Here is an 18,320-nt window from a genome sequence, read left to right as displayed (position 1 = left end):
AAAAAAGATAAATTTACCACAGTAAAGAAAATAACTGATAAACATGTCACAAGCTTATGTGCATATAAGTTCATGTATGTCTCAATAAAATAAATAGTACTGTTATAGCTAGCTCATCATATCTGAATAACATGTTAACCTTGGAATGGAAGTAAGTATTTAAAAACAAGCAGCAAACAATTTACTTGTAAAAATCTATCAGACTCAGACATAAAACACTGTAACTTAAAACCTGACACTCATAGATTAACTTTCTGAACCTTTTTGATACCTCTATTATTTTATCCTTTCTCCTTATTTCTGCCTCTTTCATTAACTCCCTTTTTTACTAGTTGTTTGCTCCTGTTCTCTTCTCCTTCTACCTCAATGACTATAATACAAAATACAATAAAGCAGATTAAAAAAATTTAGAGCAAATAAATATACTGCCATTCATGCTACCTAACTGTTCATTTCTATGCCTTTATTCTGTATTTTCTCTGGCCTTGTTCCTAACTACATCTCTTGTGCATTCCAAATGTAAAATATGGTAGCACAATTATGATTGGGAAACTGGTTATTAACATTAAAAAGATAATTAGTAGATATCACCTGATTCAAAATTTCTGCAAACTGTGGAAGTTTGCTCAATTCCACTAGGTTTAGCCACATCGTGTCAAGAATCCAGCGGAATGGTTTGGGTGGGCAAGCCTGTAGATCCAATGCTGCACCTCCTGTACATAAAAACATTCTGATGAAATACACATGGCATTCCAGAGGTCAAGATATATTTGATATTTCTTTTTAAATTATGTTTTCTGGCCAATGTAATTTTCACTGGGGTACTAATTGCACTCTTGTGTAGTTATCACTTATTTCATAAGATCATAGGATAATTTAGTCTGGAAGGGACCTCAGGAGGTCTCTAGTCCAACCTGTTCAAAGCAGGGTCTGCTATAGGATAAAATCAGATCTTTATCCTGTCTGGTCTTGAAAATCTCCCAAGGGTGGAAATGGTACAACCTTTCTAGACAATGTGTTCTAACATTTGTCTGTCCTCATAATGAAAAAAAGTTTCCCTTACATTCACTTTGAACCTCTTTTTTTTCAGTTTATTTCTGTTGTCTCCCATCTTCCTACTGTGCGACATTGTGAAGATCCAGGCTGTCTTCTTAATGGCCTCATAGGTGTTGGAAGGCTACTATTGGGTCTCCCCTAAGTCTTCTGTTTGCCAAGATGAACAAGCCCAGTTCTCTCAGCCTCTCATCTTAGATCATGTGCTCCATAGAGTTTGTAGTTGTAAGTTTATACAATGATACTGATTACATTTGAAATATGGGAATTTTTTTTTATACTATCTTTTAATCTGTGCTGATAATACAGTAAAAATAATTTTATATTTATCTGAAAGATAAAAGTATTCTTCTGAAGACCTTCTCTTAGACAGTCTATATTTTATCCTACTATTCCTAAAAAGACAAGAAATTGAAAAGAAAGTCTTATTTTCTCAACTGCAAACTTCTACCTCTTCTCCAATGAAATGCATAGTTATAATATCTAAAGAACATTACACATGTTAGCAAAGTAGTCTCCTGGGATCGTTGGAAAAAAACCCAAACACAACAAAAGAAGAAACAAACTCTGGACTGATGGAATCAATCAATCCTAGACCAGCCTAACAAGCACAATTCATTTTAAATAGCATATATAAGGCCAGATAGCCAGTAGATAATACACATTTCACATCCTCTGATATGCAATTGAAGAGGAAATACAAAGGAACACCTCTGGGATAAGACTGCAATCCAATTTTAAACAGACTAGCTTTTAACGTTTTATCATAATTTTCTTCTTGTAGCTGCCTCTTCCCCAGTCTTCCACAAATTAATTAATGCCACTTCTTGGGAAAACTAGAGGGTGTTGTTCCAGTGGTCTCCAGAACTAAGATAATTTATTCATTTAGGTCACTGGTATAATGAATTTCACCAACTTGTTACACACAGACTGAAAAATCACCTTGGAATAATAACTATTATTTTTAAGCACCTATATGTCTGTGAGCATGTATGTGTGTGTATATATAGTCTATATATATGAGCTATAATTATTTCAATACTTTCCAATTATACATACATGCGTACCAAAACCTACATACATAAATATAGATGTAGTTCCATTTCAATTAATATATTAATACTTTTACAAGCTGTGTCTAATTATTCCATAGAATATCAAGAGGTTTTAACATAGAGACCTTTTTTCTTATTCTGCACCCACCTCATCCTCAAATTCTTCATGAATGTGATTGTAGAGAAAATGAATTATGAAAGCAAGAAGAAGAGAAGAAAAACTTATCATTGGAGTGAAAATGAGATTAGAATATTTAATTTCTTAAATAAAGCACAAATTTTGTTATTTTATAATTTGTTGGGAAGACATTATATATAGTATTTTTGTAGCAGCTAAAGAACTAAGGCTTACTTTAAAGTTCTGACACATTATAGAAAAGAGTTTATGCTGCTGCAAATGCTATAGTGCAAGAAATTCTTATTTTCCTGAAGTCTCTTCTGCTGACATTATAGACTTTACAGGGAAAGATTTGATTCTTTGAGATGTTTTCCTGCAGACTTCTAGGATGCAAGAATTTTATTTATATTTATATCAGTGATGATTTTCAGGAAACAGCAACTCTGCTTCTTTTAAAAGAATAAACACATGATTCAGAAAGACTAAGTATTTTCCTAGCTAACTAAATATCTTTAAGTATAACCACAAGAATCACCTTGCTGAATCTGGACGTTAGTATGCCAATGGGAACAATTAACATTAAAAAAAAGTAAAAGTTTCAATAAGTGAGCAGTAAACAGTTCTTAGGGAAGTTTTTGCTTTGGGGGAAATTTTAAACCTTAATTTTTTTAGGCAAACTTATTAAATGAAGAATGAGAATTACAAAAGTGTAAACAATATGTTTCTCATTGTAATACTTGATATTCTTGCTATTAATATACATACCTAATAATTGATAAATCCTGCTAAGTTCTTGTGCTTAGCCATATGTGAATAAGTTAAATATGCAATGCCTAAAAAATTCTTTCATTTTATCAGTTTTCATTTTTTCATTCACAGGCATATGTGAAAATTTCCAGTATCTAGAAAAATTTGTGCAATGCTTTCCTCCACACATGGATACACTTAGATATAATCAAGAAACAGAATTAGATATCATTAATATATGATTTCAAAGTTTTCATGAACTACTGAAGGGCCAATTAAGGGGCAAACTCTTGTTCAAGAATGTGAAGTTCCTATGCAAATGCAAATTATTTCTGTAATGCAAAAATATAAAGATATTTCATTTACTTTTATTACTAAGTTTTCCTACTGTTGCACTTTTTCTCCTTCCCTTTACACCACGGATGACAAGCTTCAGTAACCTCACAGAAAGAAAGGGCTGCTTCATAAAATCTGAGGTGCAAATACTGATTTTCCTGTATTTCGTGTAACTACCTGTTAAAGTTTCCTTAAAGCATCCTCTTATGTCTTTGGCACTGTGATACAAAGATTGAAGTAACTGCCTGGGATCCATTTATGGATCCCAGAACTTCTTAGTCTCTGCAAACTGAAATAATCAAAATCAAAGAGAGGATAACAAAAAGTGGTTACATAAATCTGTAATCTGTTATTAGCATTTTTTTTACAAAATGATACCCTGTTCCAGAATCGCATCTTTCTCAAATTTAATACATTAGGCCAACAGGAATATTTTTGCAAATTATTGAATTCTATGAGAGAATCACAATCACTTTAGCCAAAAAAACTTTTCTTAATTTTAAGATGTAACCGTTAATTAATTGTCCACAAAATAGCATACTTGGCAATATTTCTGTCTTTAATTTAAGTCAACAAAGCCAAAGATGTTTTGTAATTCCTCTTTAACATGCTCTCTAATATATATGGAGCTTCTTAGTAAAATATATTTTCTGCTAGAGAAGATCATATTCTTCATTTGTGCCAGTCCCTCACTTTCTACAGGTAAAGGCTACAACCTACCTAAGTGTCAAGATACCTACAAAATCGTCAATTAACTCCTTAGATTTTCTCCTATATTTTGGATTTTATTTCTTTCTACAGTTTTAATAAAAATTCTATGCCACCATCATGGGAGGATATTTTCCTATATTTTGTGAACCTGCTTTCTCTGTTTTGCTGACTTAAGGTTACATTTAAGCTATAGCATTAAAATATTCAGGAAAGGCCTAGTGTTTGGCTTTACTGGAATACAGTAAATAGAATGAAATTAAATTTATGTACTTTAGCAGAAGGAAAGATTTAGAGTTGATAATCTCCTGAGATTAGCTGAATAATGAGTTCTAGAGACTTTTTCATTTCAAATAGCAATGCTTATTTCACTGAGACATCCCCTGATAATATTGCTGATGATAAGCCATCTAAGGTCTCCTGCAAAAGACATGGAAATAAGAGGAAGAGAGATCTATTTTTCAAATAAATCCTTTCTTCAGCTGCCCGATGATGTTTGGTAACATGGCTTTCATTTCACACCAAGAACTGCTCAAAGAGGAAAATTTAACAATTAATTCATTGCAGAAGATATCTAAGAATCCAGGACAATTTGGGTAGGCATCTGCCCACTTTCCAATTTGATTTAAAATCATGTGAATAATTATAGAAAATCTATTGTTACCTTGGTGTCATTTTATACACAAGAAGAATTTCTCACTAATAAATCACCTGTGGTAAAGCTAGGCAGGAAACTGGAATCATATGTTCTACATGAAAATTGCTAAAAGTGCTCCTGTACTTTATTACAGATTTCTCATTAGTTAAAAATGGGTAAGTGACCACTTTCTGTTTCATATGCCCAAGGTATATTTTCCTCTGGCAAAACAAGAATCCATGAGCTGAGAAGCCAAGAAATATGGTTCCATGTCTAATGCTTTACTAAAGCAGACATTGTCATTTTGAAAGCATATCCAAGCATGCCCTGCCTAACATCAGTGGTAAATTGGTAGCTGGTTATCATTCTCAAAGGATAAAACCATTATGACAAACTGGAAAGCAAAACAGAAAGTGAATTTTGTCTTGTTTCCTATCCATTTTGTTCATTAAAGGCAGATATTGATCTTCAAATATAGGTTCACTATTTTGACATTAGACCTTTGCAAGATTCATTTGAACACTGTAAAATTCAAACAGGTTTTAGACAGACCTCGGCATAAGGAATCCTGATCACATTTTTCAGCAGTGGCACAAATTCACAGAGCACAGAGGAAGCAGACCTGGCCAATTTGGCCACAGAAACACATTATGTTCTCTGAAAGTCAGTGTTAACTGGTTGGCAAAAGTCAGAGAAAACTTAAGCTGAAACTAATAAAAAGACTGTAGCACCTGCTGGAATTTATATGGAGCTGTTCTGGCAACTTAGAAGATAGCTTCATTCAGCTCCATCAAAGCCGAGAAGCAAAGGAGCAAGAAGTCACCTAATTTATAAAAATAAGGATACAAATATAATACAAAAATATACAATTATTAAACCAATTGATGGAGACAAGCAGAACTATCATCTTGATCTTAGGATAGAACACAGCCTGGGTAAATGGCAGCAATAGAACTGAGATGGGGAACTGTATCTAACTTCACTGGACTACAGCAGGGGTAAGGACAGAGGCAGCTCCCATAGAACTATTGGTAGAAACCACACAGCCAAAAAATCACACTTTGAAATGGTATAAAAGTTTAAAAAGTTGAAATTTGCTCTCTATATAACATATTTTTTTTAAACATACCTCTAATGAGTACCTGGAACTCTCTGTTTTTCACATGTCCTCTCTCAAGATCAATTTTTAATGTCAGGAGGAGTGTAAAGAGGAATTTGTGGTTTTCATGCAAGCTTCTAATAGAATATGAGTAAATTTCAAAGGTAAGATACTCAATAATATTTAAGATTCTTTTCTGAGGCAAAGGAGATTTCTTAGATCTGAGTCATGAAAACAAAGCACAAAGAAAGCATGTTAACAGCAGCAAATACTTTGGAAAGACAAATATCTAAATAGTAGAAAAAACTGTGTCTTCCTACTTGGCCATGGATTGATCAAATAACTTCAAGAACTGAGCCAGTGAAGTTTGATACATATTATTGACCATGCTCATTTCTGTAATAAGAAAATAAAGAATGCTTCCACGTGTAGCAGCAGGTCGATATTCCTCCTGAGCAGTGTTGATCTTCACCTCAGTTTCTGCTGCCACAGACAACTTTTCAGCTACTTCAGCAGCTGTTTGCTTTGTTGTTTGCAGAACACCAATCAAGGATTCATCATCTACTAGTGAACCTAAAAAGTAAAATATTGGATATTTAGGACATTTTAGTAACAAATTTTTCACTTCATGTATGTAAAAATCAAAAAGCCAAATTACAGGAATTATTTATAACGTGGAAATGATTTACTGAACTGCAGAAAACTTTTAAAATGGAGACCAAACAGGATATGTATTACTAAAAATTATTTTTATATTCAGCATGATAAACAAATGCATTCAACCTATGTCAATATGAATGTATCTATACCAACAGCTTTGCAGCATGTACTAGAGAAGTCAGCTTTCTTATGCACATAACATATGGATTCATACACAGTACAATTATTTTAAAGTCTGTTGATTGGTACACTGAAAGTCAGAAAGACTTAGGGTCCTAAAAGCAATGGCCGCACAACAGTATTCATGTATCTCAAATACTTACTGATTGATTTTCTGGAAGTTATCATCTTTTTTTTCCACCAGAGAGATAGTAATTGATCATGTACAGGCTCCTAATATACTGCAAAAGACTTTCAACACCATTTAAGCTAGCCCATTTTACTTTGCATTTTGAATGGGTTGAGGATTTGCCCATGATCAGATACCTTATCTCATTGGAGGGGCAGAAAGCTCTCAAGAAATTGATTTGTTTTGTAAAACTTGTTTAGGTGTTAAAAATATTTAGTGTCTAGGGTTGTATATAGTGGCATGCTACAGTACCAAATCCCTCATACTCCTGTAAATCACCATACTTCAAATTTCTACCATTGGATGTTCTCTTACTATATCTTGGATGGAGAAATCAATTTCTGTATGGAAAGGTTCTAATGTGAATCAGCTTAATCTGCCTAATCTGCTTAATCCTTTGATACAGAACCTCTGGTTGCACTTAATTTGTACAGAAGATTGTCTTCCAGTTCTTTCATCTTCCTCTTATTAAAAGTTACATCTTCCATGAGTTTAACCCGTTCTGCCTCTAGTTCCTATTATTAAAAAACAAGAAAATGGCATGACACTTTAGGGACTGTAACTAGAAGTCATAATTAAAAATTATTTGCTGTTTTTTCAAGTTCATGAAACGTGATTGAAGATATGGGTGAAAAGTTGGATCCAGTCACGAAATACACATTTTTACATTTTCAGGGATCTAAAATGTGTTTTTATAACATTTTTTTTTTTTTTTTTTTTTTTTTTTAAAGCAGTGTTTATTCAGTACCTTATTCAGTAACTTATTAATGTCAAATGCTTGTACTTAATTTTTCTGTCATACTGACAGTCATATGTGGAAGATCCTCAAGGTGTATTTTTGTTTTTTGGAAATTTCTATACTGAATCTGAATAAAATTTTAGGAAATGGCTGATGTCTTTTTCCCATTTGAACATTTCTTTTTTGCTACATCCTGAAAACAGTTGAATAAAAAAAAAAGTGTAAGCATCACTATGGTTTGTGTGTACTGTTAGGTTACCTGTTTTTCAGTAAGAATTACTCTTCTTAGTAACTGATTCTCAAGTCCTTTCATTGTAACAGTAAAATCAATAATTGATGTTTTTGCATTAATTTCAGGCGTGAAAGCAGGATTGGGTAGCTTTGTAGTAATGTACAGTCTAAATGAACTCATAACATCTACTTCCTTATCGCCAACTTTCACCTGTGGGGTAAGTTAGAATAGTATTAAGCAGAGGAAAATGAATTTTATTTGACTCAATAATATTGACCATAAAAAAAATACATTATTTGAAATGCCAAAGAGAGGAAGTTTATTTCACAATTCAAATTTGTCATGAAAATAACAACTGATGACCAAAGGTAGCAGTTAGGGTACATTATAAAAGTAGCATTCCCCTCCAGGTAAATACAGGGATTACTTCCACTGTAGGTTCTAACTAATGGCTTCAGAACCATTTGATTTAGGTTTTGTGCTTCTAATCACATCTAAGATGAAAACAATATAAACTACTGACCTTTGGAGAAATCATTGTTCTCTTGTGTTCAGGGAAAAAAATTTATTTGATCCAACAATGAAACATTAATTATTGGAAATTAGTTCTCTATTTATTAAGAGTAAGCGGATCATAAAGAATATACATTTACATACTATAAATTTATATACTAAAAATTCATTCAGAGTTTTTGACAGAAATTTTTACAGAAGTTAACATACTCCAAATCAGCTGTCTAACTTGAAAGCTGCATGTGCACAAGGAAATCTGATCACTGTGTATGACCCTCCAAGGCCATTTCAAATACCTGGCTTAAGAAAGAGCAGGACCAAGCCACTCTCTTAAACATATTGTTTGCTCTGACACTCAAAGTAAAACTAGTTCACAAAAATAGCAATCATTTTATTTTCATTATCATTAATAATCTGATCTACCATTTCTCTCATATCCCAGCCAGTTAATTAAGATTATTTGAGAAAAATACATGTGGAATTATATAGCATGTGCAGTCATTTTATTGTAGGATGTTTGAAGGGAGGTTGCTTTTAAAATTTGGGAGTGATTTCTTTATCCAATGAAGGTCAGAAAGACTCATGATTTTTCAAGCTTGGGAATATACTTAATATTATTAAAACTTTGTGCTTTTTCACTTGTTCTATCAGAAAACAGCTCTATTCCAGACTAAAGATTCTGCAGTTGCCATAGTCAGTGCTCCACACTAGGAAGAGAGAGAGACTTTTTCAATTCCACTAATCCTGTTAAAAGGTGTAACATGAAATTGCTTGAAAAATCAATAGAAAGTATTGTAAGCATTCAATGGAATAGACATAACTGGTTCCAGTTTTGAATCATCAGTAGTAACTTCAGTAGTTAAACTCAAATTTTAGTCTCATGAACTTACTGCTCAGTTGAGGCTCTGTCTCCTATATTTTATTAGTTCAGTTTGATTCTTCACATTACCCTACTGAATACAAAGTTTACCTGATTCAGCAGAGGTTTGGAATAAAAGGGTAAAATATCATTCATCACAAAGCCAACTATTTATTCCAGGTCTTTTGTTTGATTACTAACCTTAAAAGAAGTTCCAGATTTCATGAAATTCTTTTCTAATATATTATCAAGGACTGGATCCAACTCTTCACCAATATCTTCAATCACGAGTGATCGTCCTAGTGAAAGACTATCTTCTAAGTGTGTACGGAAATACTTGTCATTCAAAGTCGTTACCTCAAAACGTAAATTATAAATTGATATAAGGATAAAAACATTTCTGCAATGTCTTATATGAAAACCACAGAAACTATGAAATTATGAATATTTTTTCATTGTTTTTGTTAGTTGCATTTTAAAGAAAGTAATAAACATTGACCATGCGGCAATTTATGCAGAAATACTTCCTGTGTATACAATGAAAAGTACAATAAAAAGGTGAATTAAAAGATTGGCTATAATGGAATCCACAAAATTTCATTATGAGAATAATGATGTACCAAATAAAAATGGTACAGATTATTGGGAATTGAAGATGTTACATATATTTTTGAAATCAGAGACACCTAACTTCTTTTAATATTCTATGTCCTGAGGACATAGCTTTTCTAATTTTAGCTTTGAAACCTTGAGAAATTCTTTCTGGAAACCTGAATTCAGTCTAACAAATGAACTGTTGTTACAATATTATGAACTCAGATCTTTGAAATATCATGAAATGGGATTCATAATATATGAAACCATTAAAAAATGAAGTAAGTAAATAAAACACTCTTTTTGTATTGCTTCCTAGATTTTGATTTTCAGAAAGTTCTCATATTATTTTCAAGATTTTCTCTGCAGGTATGAAATAGGGCCAATGTTCTGGTGGACAAGTTCAGCATTAGCCAGCAATCTGCCTTTGCAGCAAAGGTCAACAGCATTCTGGGCTGCATTGGGAAAAACATTACCAGCAGATTGAGGAAGACAATCCTTCCCCTCTGCTCCATACTGGAGACACATATCTGGAGTCCTCTGTCTAGTTCTGGGCTCCCCAGTATAAGAGAGACACTGAAGTGAGTCCAGGAAAGGACCACTAAGATTATTAAGGGATTGGAGCACTTGACATATGAGGAAGGCTGAGAGAGCTGATATTATTTAGCCTCAAGAAGGCTCACAAGGGTATTTACCTATGTATATAAATACCTAGTGGGTGAGAATGAAGAACAGGGAGGCAGACCCCTCTTAGTGACACACAGTAACAGGACAAGATGTAATGGGCACAAATTGTAATATAGGTAATGCCATTAAAAAGTAAGAAAAAAACCCAAAACTTTATTGTGAGGGTGGTTGAACACTAAAACAGGTTGCCCAGAGAGGTGCTGAAGTCTCCATCCTTGGAGGTATTCAAAACCTGACTGGACACAGTCCTGGGCAACCTGCTTTAGAAGATCCTGCTCTGAGTAGGGAGGTTGGACTAGATGATCTTCAGAGATCCCTTCCAACCTCAACTTCTCTGTGGTTCTGACAGTTTGCTTTATAAATGATAAAATGCTAAGCAAGAACTTCACATCCACTTTACTTCCAAGACTTAAAATCTTCAAAATCTAGGGATCCTAAACCCCTGAAAATTTATTGAGATTCAGGAGGACATATGAGATTTTGCAACAATCAGGTTAAGGGTTTTAAAATGCAGGCTCCTTTTCCCATGCTACTTCATTTGCGAAAAATTCATTTGTGATGCAGGCTACAGGTGACACGTGAACATCTTTGTATTATATTATGAGCAGACATTTAACCCTATTGCCTGAAGCTATAAAAGAGCTATTAAAACTGCAGTAACATTAGGATGCACAACTTTGTCTTGGATTTGGTTTTAACTGGTTGTCCTCAATTTGCTTTTATAGCAATAACTTCATATATGAATTCCACCTCGGGTTCTAAATTCTGGACCGCATCAGTTCAAGTACTTTGCCTGCATTTTCAAAGCTATAAGTTATCCTGCCTTTGTCTGTAATCTTACTAATAGTTGCCCAATTTATTCTCATTTAATAATTTCATATTATACTCTTTTGTTACACTTTTCATCACTTTGCCCTCTGTATAGGGGACATACCAATATTGAACATGAGGCTATGTCCTTCTCTTTCATACTCCTTGCTAGATTTCGTACCAGTATTTACTTAAAATACAATCTTTTCCAAGTCCTTGAATGGGATTTACAGCTCTGGTCAAGTTGCCTGCCGATGCCTCTGCATCATTGTCAGTCTCCATACAAGTTAAAGTTATCTCAATATGTGTATATGAGAGTTACACTGACTCAAATGCAGACACACACTAAAGCAATAATGTTTGAAGGAATATAATACAGCACATTATTCCTTTAAAATACTGTTCACCTGTAATTCATTATCCTGTTCTTTCTTTTTAATCCATGATTTTCCTTGAGTTTGTGGATCTACCAAAAGCGGGTATCTAGTTGCCTTAGTGACAATGATACCATTCTGAATTGAGAGATCATCTCCGGGCAGTCCTTGAAGATTCCACTCACTAATCTGAAGAAAGGGGAAAAAAAAAAAAAATTAGTTTGGAATAAAATCTCACTGGAATTAACCTTCAGTTACTATTGTTCTAAGAAATAATGGGGACATCAAGCCAAAGGGGATGCATATCTGAACCTGCTGAAAAATGATGAATGCAGATGGAAAAATATTTCCAGGAGTTTATTTTATGGATGTCTTTAACTATATAGAATTATAAAAAATATATTTATGAAGTGTAAGAAAGTCAAAAAGGCATCCTGACAGCCAAATTAAACATTGGGATCAATTAAGAAAAAAACAGGCTAAGAGAGCTTTGGGGGATTAATATTTACTGAAGGAAACTTGAAGATTCTGGTGTTGACCTCTGATTTCTCATACATTCACATTGAATGAAAAGACTTGATATGTTTTTTTTTTAAATGTTATCTTTGACATAAAATTTATTTTTTAAACCAAACCCAGATAATATTGACAGAACCAAAAGCTAACAACAAAACGCAGTGTTTTAGTAGATATGTGATCTATAGCTGTGGTGATGGGTTCTCAAAATAAGATACTTGAAAGTGCACTTTCTTACTGGCAATTGTCTAATTGTATATGTCACTTGTTTATAATATATAACTTGTTTATCTTTCTAAACATTGCTCAGTACTCAGATGGTTAGTAGATATTTCCAAGAACATTTGGAAACCACAGAACTATACTGCACAGCAAAATTAGGGATTATAGTTCTGTTCTAAGCAAGCATAATGCTTGCTAACAGTCAGAATATGTTAGTTGAAATTAAAATGAAACCCACCAAGCATCAAGAACTTACTGTTGGCAGATCTACCAACATAGAAATCAGGTTCAGATTTTCAGAAAAGGGGATTTTATGGGCTCTCATCTCTGCTTCCCAAAAATCTTTAATCAAAAGCTTCCTGAAGTTTTGATTAAAAGGTCCACAGTATGAAAGAAAACCTGTGCAGAGCAGTACATCTCCCACAAGTCTAGAAAAGGAACAAAATAATAATCAAAAGGTGATGTACAATTTCAATTTCTATTCTTTTAGACAACCAGCTTTTGAAACATAAGAAGATTTCAGTTCTGAGGACAATTTAAGGAGAGAACTGTTGCTCTTTGAGAACAACAAATAGTTTCTTTGTTTATCCAAAATGTTTTTGTGGCAAAACTTGAGTAGTATCGTATGAAAACATTATCTTCACCCCTACAAAGTAATAAAGTCCTGATGACAACTATTCTTTCTTTCATAACTGAAGCAAGAATTTGGTTTATCTCTTAAAAATATGTCTGCAAAACAATATTTATCAAAAGCTACAAACTTAATTCTCTTGGAATGAGCAGACCTCACCAGAAATGCCCAATTTCCCCATAGGAAATTTATGGAAACAGAAGTATTCCACAGAAGCTGACCCTAAACTTTCAGGCTCTTTACCTTTAGCAACCATTTTGACAGGTTTCCTGTTTTCTAGAAAGCCAGGATCTCTGGCTCCTAGGCTGCTCAACATTTTGCCATTTGGAGCTCCCAATGGGAGCTCCCAAGTTTCCAAGTTTCTCAGAATAGACCTACTGTCCCATGTGTTTCAACACACAGAGTATATGACAAGGGTTATTGTCTGGTCCCTAGGCCTCCTTTTCTTATTCAAATATGCTGTAACTAGTATCAAAAGGGATGCTTCTTTTCCTATCCAGCATTAGGCTAGGAAGTCTTCCTTTTTCCTTCTCAGTGTCAGCCTTAGATCATCCCTACCTCCCACCTATCTGAAAATTTCACTTCCCCAGTAATGTTGGATCGAGGTGCAGCGCTAGGGTGACAGGAGAGGCAGCTTTACTACAGGCACATAACTGCACTAAATATAATCCCTTTGGAAATAAATTCCAAAATTGGAGGTATTGTTCTGAACTGAAATACAAGCACTTAGCACTCAGGTATTCACTTATGGGAGGAAAATTCAAATTCCAGGATAGTTCACTTAATTGTGTAACTATACTAAGATTTCCAGGAGGAAAATGAAGTACCACTATTAGAGCTACTAAACGGCTTACTAGCTCTTCAGTTTTTACATGTATTTTGTTGGCATTTTTTCCCTGATGAATTTGATACCTGTTAATCTGAGATTTAAATTCTTTACTTTGCTGAGTCCACCTAACTTTCTCTTCACTCAATCCATCTATAAGTACAGAGGCTGCTTGCATCTTTCTTCTGCATGTTTCTGCATCATTCAGTAAGTCCTAAAATTGAAAAAATGTCCTACATAATTTAACAGTAGAAAGCAAAAATTTAAAGTTATTTTATATATATTTTCATCCTCTATTAATTATTTTATTTGTTTAAAACTCATTCTTGAGAACGCTAAGTATATGTATTGTCTAACATGTTCCTATTCACAGAAAGAAGGAAATATGAGAGAACACAGATTTAAATCTCTTATTTTTATACCTGAACCATGTCATTCAAGGTAGCAGGCCCTAAACACCTGTTTGTATCAAATCCCAATTACATAACAGTATTGTATGCAAGAATTTTTCATAATACTACAATACTTCTATCTCACCATTTTCTCCGTCATCGCTGCATCAAACTTTGCCTGCACTTTATCCAGTTCAGCTTGTTTTTCACCTAATGCCTCCTGAGCCTTTGCTAATTCTGCATTAGCTATTTTCAGGTGGCCCTCCTGTTTTGCCAAGTTAGCCTGCAAAGAGAAGAAATATTAAAACAATAATCATGCAAGATTTGAATATACTTCAATGAATTATTTTAAGCCTGCTAAGCTGGTAATCATGAGACAATAATATATCAAAATAAATTTTATATTAATGCTTATAGAAATATTAAAAATATTGTCTGAAAACTGTGTCACATATATACTGCAGATATGATTTTTTTGTTACATAACAATGTAGTACTCAAGGTTCCAACTACGTATTGTTAACTCTATTTCTTTTAAAAAAAAATTTACATTTAAAGAAGCTGGTTAAGGCAGTAAGGTTTCTGATCTGTACATAATGATTAGCCTAGAGGAACAATCACTCAATCTTCTTGCTTGATTATATGTCTTATTATTTCTTTTTTATTAGTACATTCTGTAGTGATCAACAATCATAACAACAGGAGACTGGTCCTTTATCAGCTAACAATATAGCTTTTACCCACTAGAAAACCATGGTCCTAAACCAGTGAATCTTCCCATTCCCCCTAAACTGATATTAATGCGGAACACAGAAAATTCATTAAATAACTTTTTTTAATCATCCATCTGCATTACTTTTACTTTTGTAAATAACATTACTACCAGTGGCAGAAAGTATGGAAAAGATTTGGAATCACCGTTCAGATGCTTTCCCCTTCAACTACTTTTTTTTTTTTTTTGTAAACTGTGTTATGTGTAGGGTTTAAATACTTGGTTTAGAATCCAAAAAGCAAGAATCACTGCCTTTGAGTTTCTATATAGTTTTTACCACTGATAAAGTTGGTTTTATTCAAATGTTCACAAACATCAAAAAGAACACCCACACTAATGTAAAAATGACTCCTAAAAATGTTTTACTGAGTTTGGCTGCCACTGTTGCAACATAGCTCCTTTATTGTTGTGAGCCCTGAATCTCTTCAGAATGCCCATATTTGCGCAAGATATCAGCCCTTCACTCATTCTAAGTTATCGTATGAAAGCAAAGAAGGTAAAATAGCTGCAAACCTCTGTTTGCAGGACTCTTCAGAAAAGCAATGAAGATCCTGGTACAACTTTTAAAAAACAATTATAAAGTAATTATAATAAAAACAAAGACTGAAAACACCTTTCACTGTACACAGTAAACCAGAGCACATAAATTTAATCTAGGCTAATTTTTTAATTCTGTGTTCTGTCTAGAATCAAGAAAAGGATATGGGTTTTTTCTGCTCCTATCATCCTTAGCCACTACAGTCTACAGGCAATTATGTCTGAATAAAGTTATCTAAATATATTTTTTTAAATCCTACTACTATTAAAGTAAATGAAATTAAATTACATGGAAAGCAAACACAAAGCAAGAGATGACATATTACCTTAAGAGGCAAGACTTCTCTGTTAACAGCATAAAATATTGCCATGGCTTGTGTCCAAGACAGGAGTCCTGCCACATTACCACACACCTTTTTACCATACTCCCTTGTATAGTCTTCCATGTTAAAGTAAGGCTGGAGTAATTCTACTGTCTCTTCATTGATTGAATCCTTAGGAAACTGCTGTAGACTCTGCAAGAATGGGCCACTCATAAGCTGCAAAAAACAACACAGGATATTTATAAGCTATTTACACCTTTTACACTGAAAAGCTTGTTCATAGGCGAGTATATTAAAAAAGTGTTCCTAAAATTCTTCTGTAAAAAGAGATAATTCATATAGTTAAAAAGTGTGCTAGTCAGTTGTAACTCCTCCCAAATGCTTTCAATTATTTTAGTTTTAAGCGGTTATACTCCAGTAACTAGGTTTGATAGTTATTGATCTACTTTCCATCTTCCATATTCCTGTGCTACCATTTAAAGAGCATTTAAGAAGCAGCATTTCATTAAAAAAATTGAAGTTAAAGCCTCAGACATATATTTGTAACTTATCTAAACAATGCAAAAAAAATGCTTATGCATTTGTGAAATGTGATCTAAATTCTTTTGGAAAGGGAAATAATTGGGTTTAACTTTTTTCCAATAAATGTTTAACATGTTAAAGGCAACTTATAGAATAACTGCTTATCCCATTTCATTATGTCAGTGAAAAATGAGAAGTTTTGAAGATTTCTTAATTGCTGGAAAAGCTTAAATAAAAAGCATGTAATTTTTCTTCATTTGCATGATGAAAAACCTGAGGCAATAATATTGGCAAATTAATACACTAATAGAGGTAGGACAGAAATTAAAGAATGGCAGCAGAAGACATGGAAATAAAAGAATATCCTGAGAGAAGATCAAAGTCCAGAAGGAAGAGATGGCTGTCTGACCAAGGAATTTGGGCCAGGAACATTGAAATGCACAATGGGAAAAGCTACTGTTAGTCAAATAATCTTTCAAACAATCAAGGAGCCTGGGAGGATCAGAAAAGACTGTTTAAATGTGAACCTACAAGTTCCCAAAGAGAAAGAGGGGTTTTCCAGAACACCCTTATCTCATGTATGGTTAATGTGATTGGTATGATTTATTTATTTGCCACCACGTCATATACCAAGAACAGGACGAGGAAAATCTAAAGCTCCTACTGCAAGTCTGTAAGCAATTCACCTACTACTGCTACCAAATAAACTCCATTTATATACTATCCCTACCTTAAACCCATCTGTTTGCCTTTTTACAAAATTCTGTCCTGTTTTGAGTAAACAGCATCATAAATTCTCTGATATGCACTTGCTATTTCTGATATTCAAGAAACACCGTTTGAAAACTACTTACTTTTAATGATTCTCCCCATGATGGCTTGCAGCAAGGCTTTTCTGGATCCATGGTAACTGGATCTACTTGCTTTTGGAATAGTAGAAGACAACAGTCCATGACTCTCATAATTAGGTGAGGAGGTTTTGCAAGTTTTCTAACAGTAGCAATATCCACTGGTTTGATGGTCTATTTGAAGAAAAATGTAACAGAATCCTGCATCAATACCATTATTCTATTTTCCCATTCAGTATCTTGATTTTAATGTTTGTTTGTCATACTTTTCTCTGAGGAAATTTTGTACTAAATACATACAAAGAAAGCAAGTAACTGGGATTACTTTAATAAATTCCATAGTTCATGAAACTTCAATAATCTTAATGAATATATATTAGACAAGAATATTTTTCCAATGCTAAAGATATCACTCAAAAATCAAATTTATATACATGGAACAGCAGCATTAACTTAACTTGTCAGTCTAAGTGACTGAAGAAAAGTATATTGTAAAATTGCACAGGACTTAAAAGCAGTTTCCTTGGTAAAATAGTAATTTAGATTTTTAAGGGTTAAGTGTCATCATTTATTCTGAGATGGATTTGGTTATTTTTGTTGGGTTTTAAGTTATTATAGGTATGAGATACCACTTTTTACTTTGTTTTCCAGTAATATCACCGACACTTTGCCTTGTTCAATAACGAATACAAAAATAATAAGTGATTGCAAACTTCAAAACTAAATATTGTGTCTACAAAATACATGCATGCCAACTACCTGTCTAGAAGAAGTACAGACACATTATAGAAACCACAGGATAATGTATGAGTCCACACATTTTAGAAGTGATTTTTGTGACCATTTTTTGAAGTTTCATTTATCTCATTATCTAAATGTCAGTGTAAGAGCAAACAATGCTCCTTTCCTGGCTTTTTCCACTCCATATTTTTTGTCACATAAATTCTGGTAACTGGAACAGAAGGCCTTAAAAATATAATGCATCATTGTTTCTGATTCCAGAGTTCTTTACTTTTTAATTGTTCAGAGCAGAATAATGAAATTAAGTAGCACAGCAATGTCTCCAAATTTCTTAACCCTGATTCTGATCACCCTGAATCCCCTTGGTTTCCTGTTTCTCTCCAATTTAAACATCATTTTGGTGAAGGAAAAGACAGACTT

The 18,320-nt window shown here is 33.5% G+C and overlaps 1 protein-coding gene across 1 annotated transcript in view; it reads right to left on the bottom strand.

Moving 5' to 3' along the window:
- Positions 1-18,320, bottom strand: part of DNAH8 (dynein axonemal heavy chain 8) — a 150,525-nt gene that overhangs the window by 25,706 nt on the left and 106,499 nt on the right. Inside the window, 12 exon segments of the mRNA XM_049833809.1 lie at positions 592-713; positions 5,784-5,974; positions 6,074-6,326; positions 7,172-7,277; positions 7,761-7,943; positions 9,307-9,462; positions 11,604-11,759; positions 12,565-12,736; positions 13,852-13,979; positions 14,303-14,440; positions 15,793-16,005; positions 17,166-17,333. Coding sequence (XP_049689766.1) covers positions 592-713; positions 5,784-5,974; positions 6,074-6,326; positions 7,172-7,277; positions 7,761-7,943; positions 9,307-9,462; positions 11,604-11,759; positions 12,565-12,736; positions 13,852-13,979; positions 14,303-14,440; positions 15,793-16,005; positions 17,166-17,333 — 1,986 coding nt within the window.

This window comes from Accipiter gentilis, chromosome 30 (assembly GCF_929443795.1).
Source record: "Accipiter gentilis chromosome 30, bAccGen1.1, whole genome shotgun sequence".
NCBI lineage: Eukaryota > Metazoa > Chordata > Aves > Accipitriformes > Accipitridae > Astur > Astur gentilis.
The sequence above is the reverse complement of the archived record's forward strand: the minus strand, read 5'-3'. Positions and strand labels throughout refer to the sequence as shown.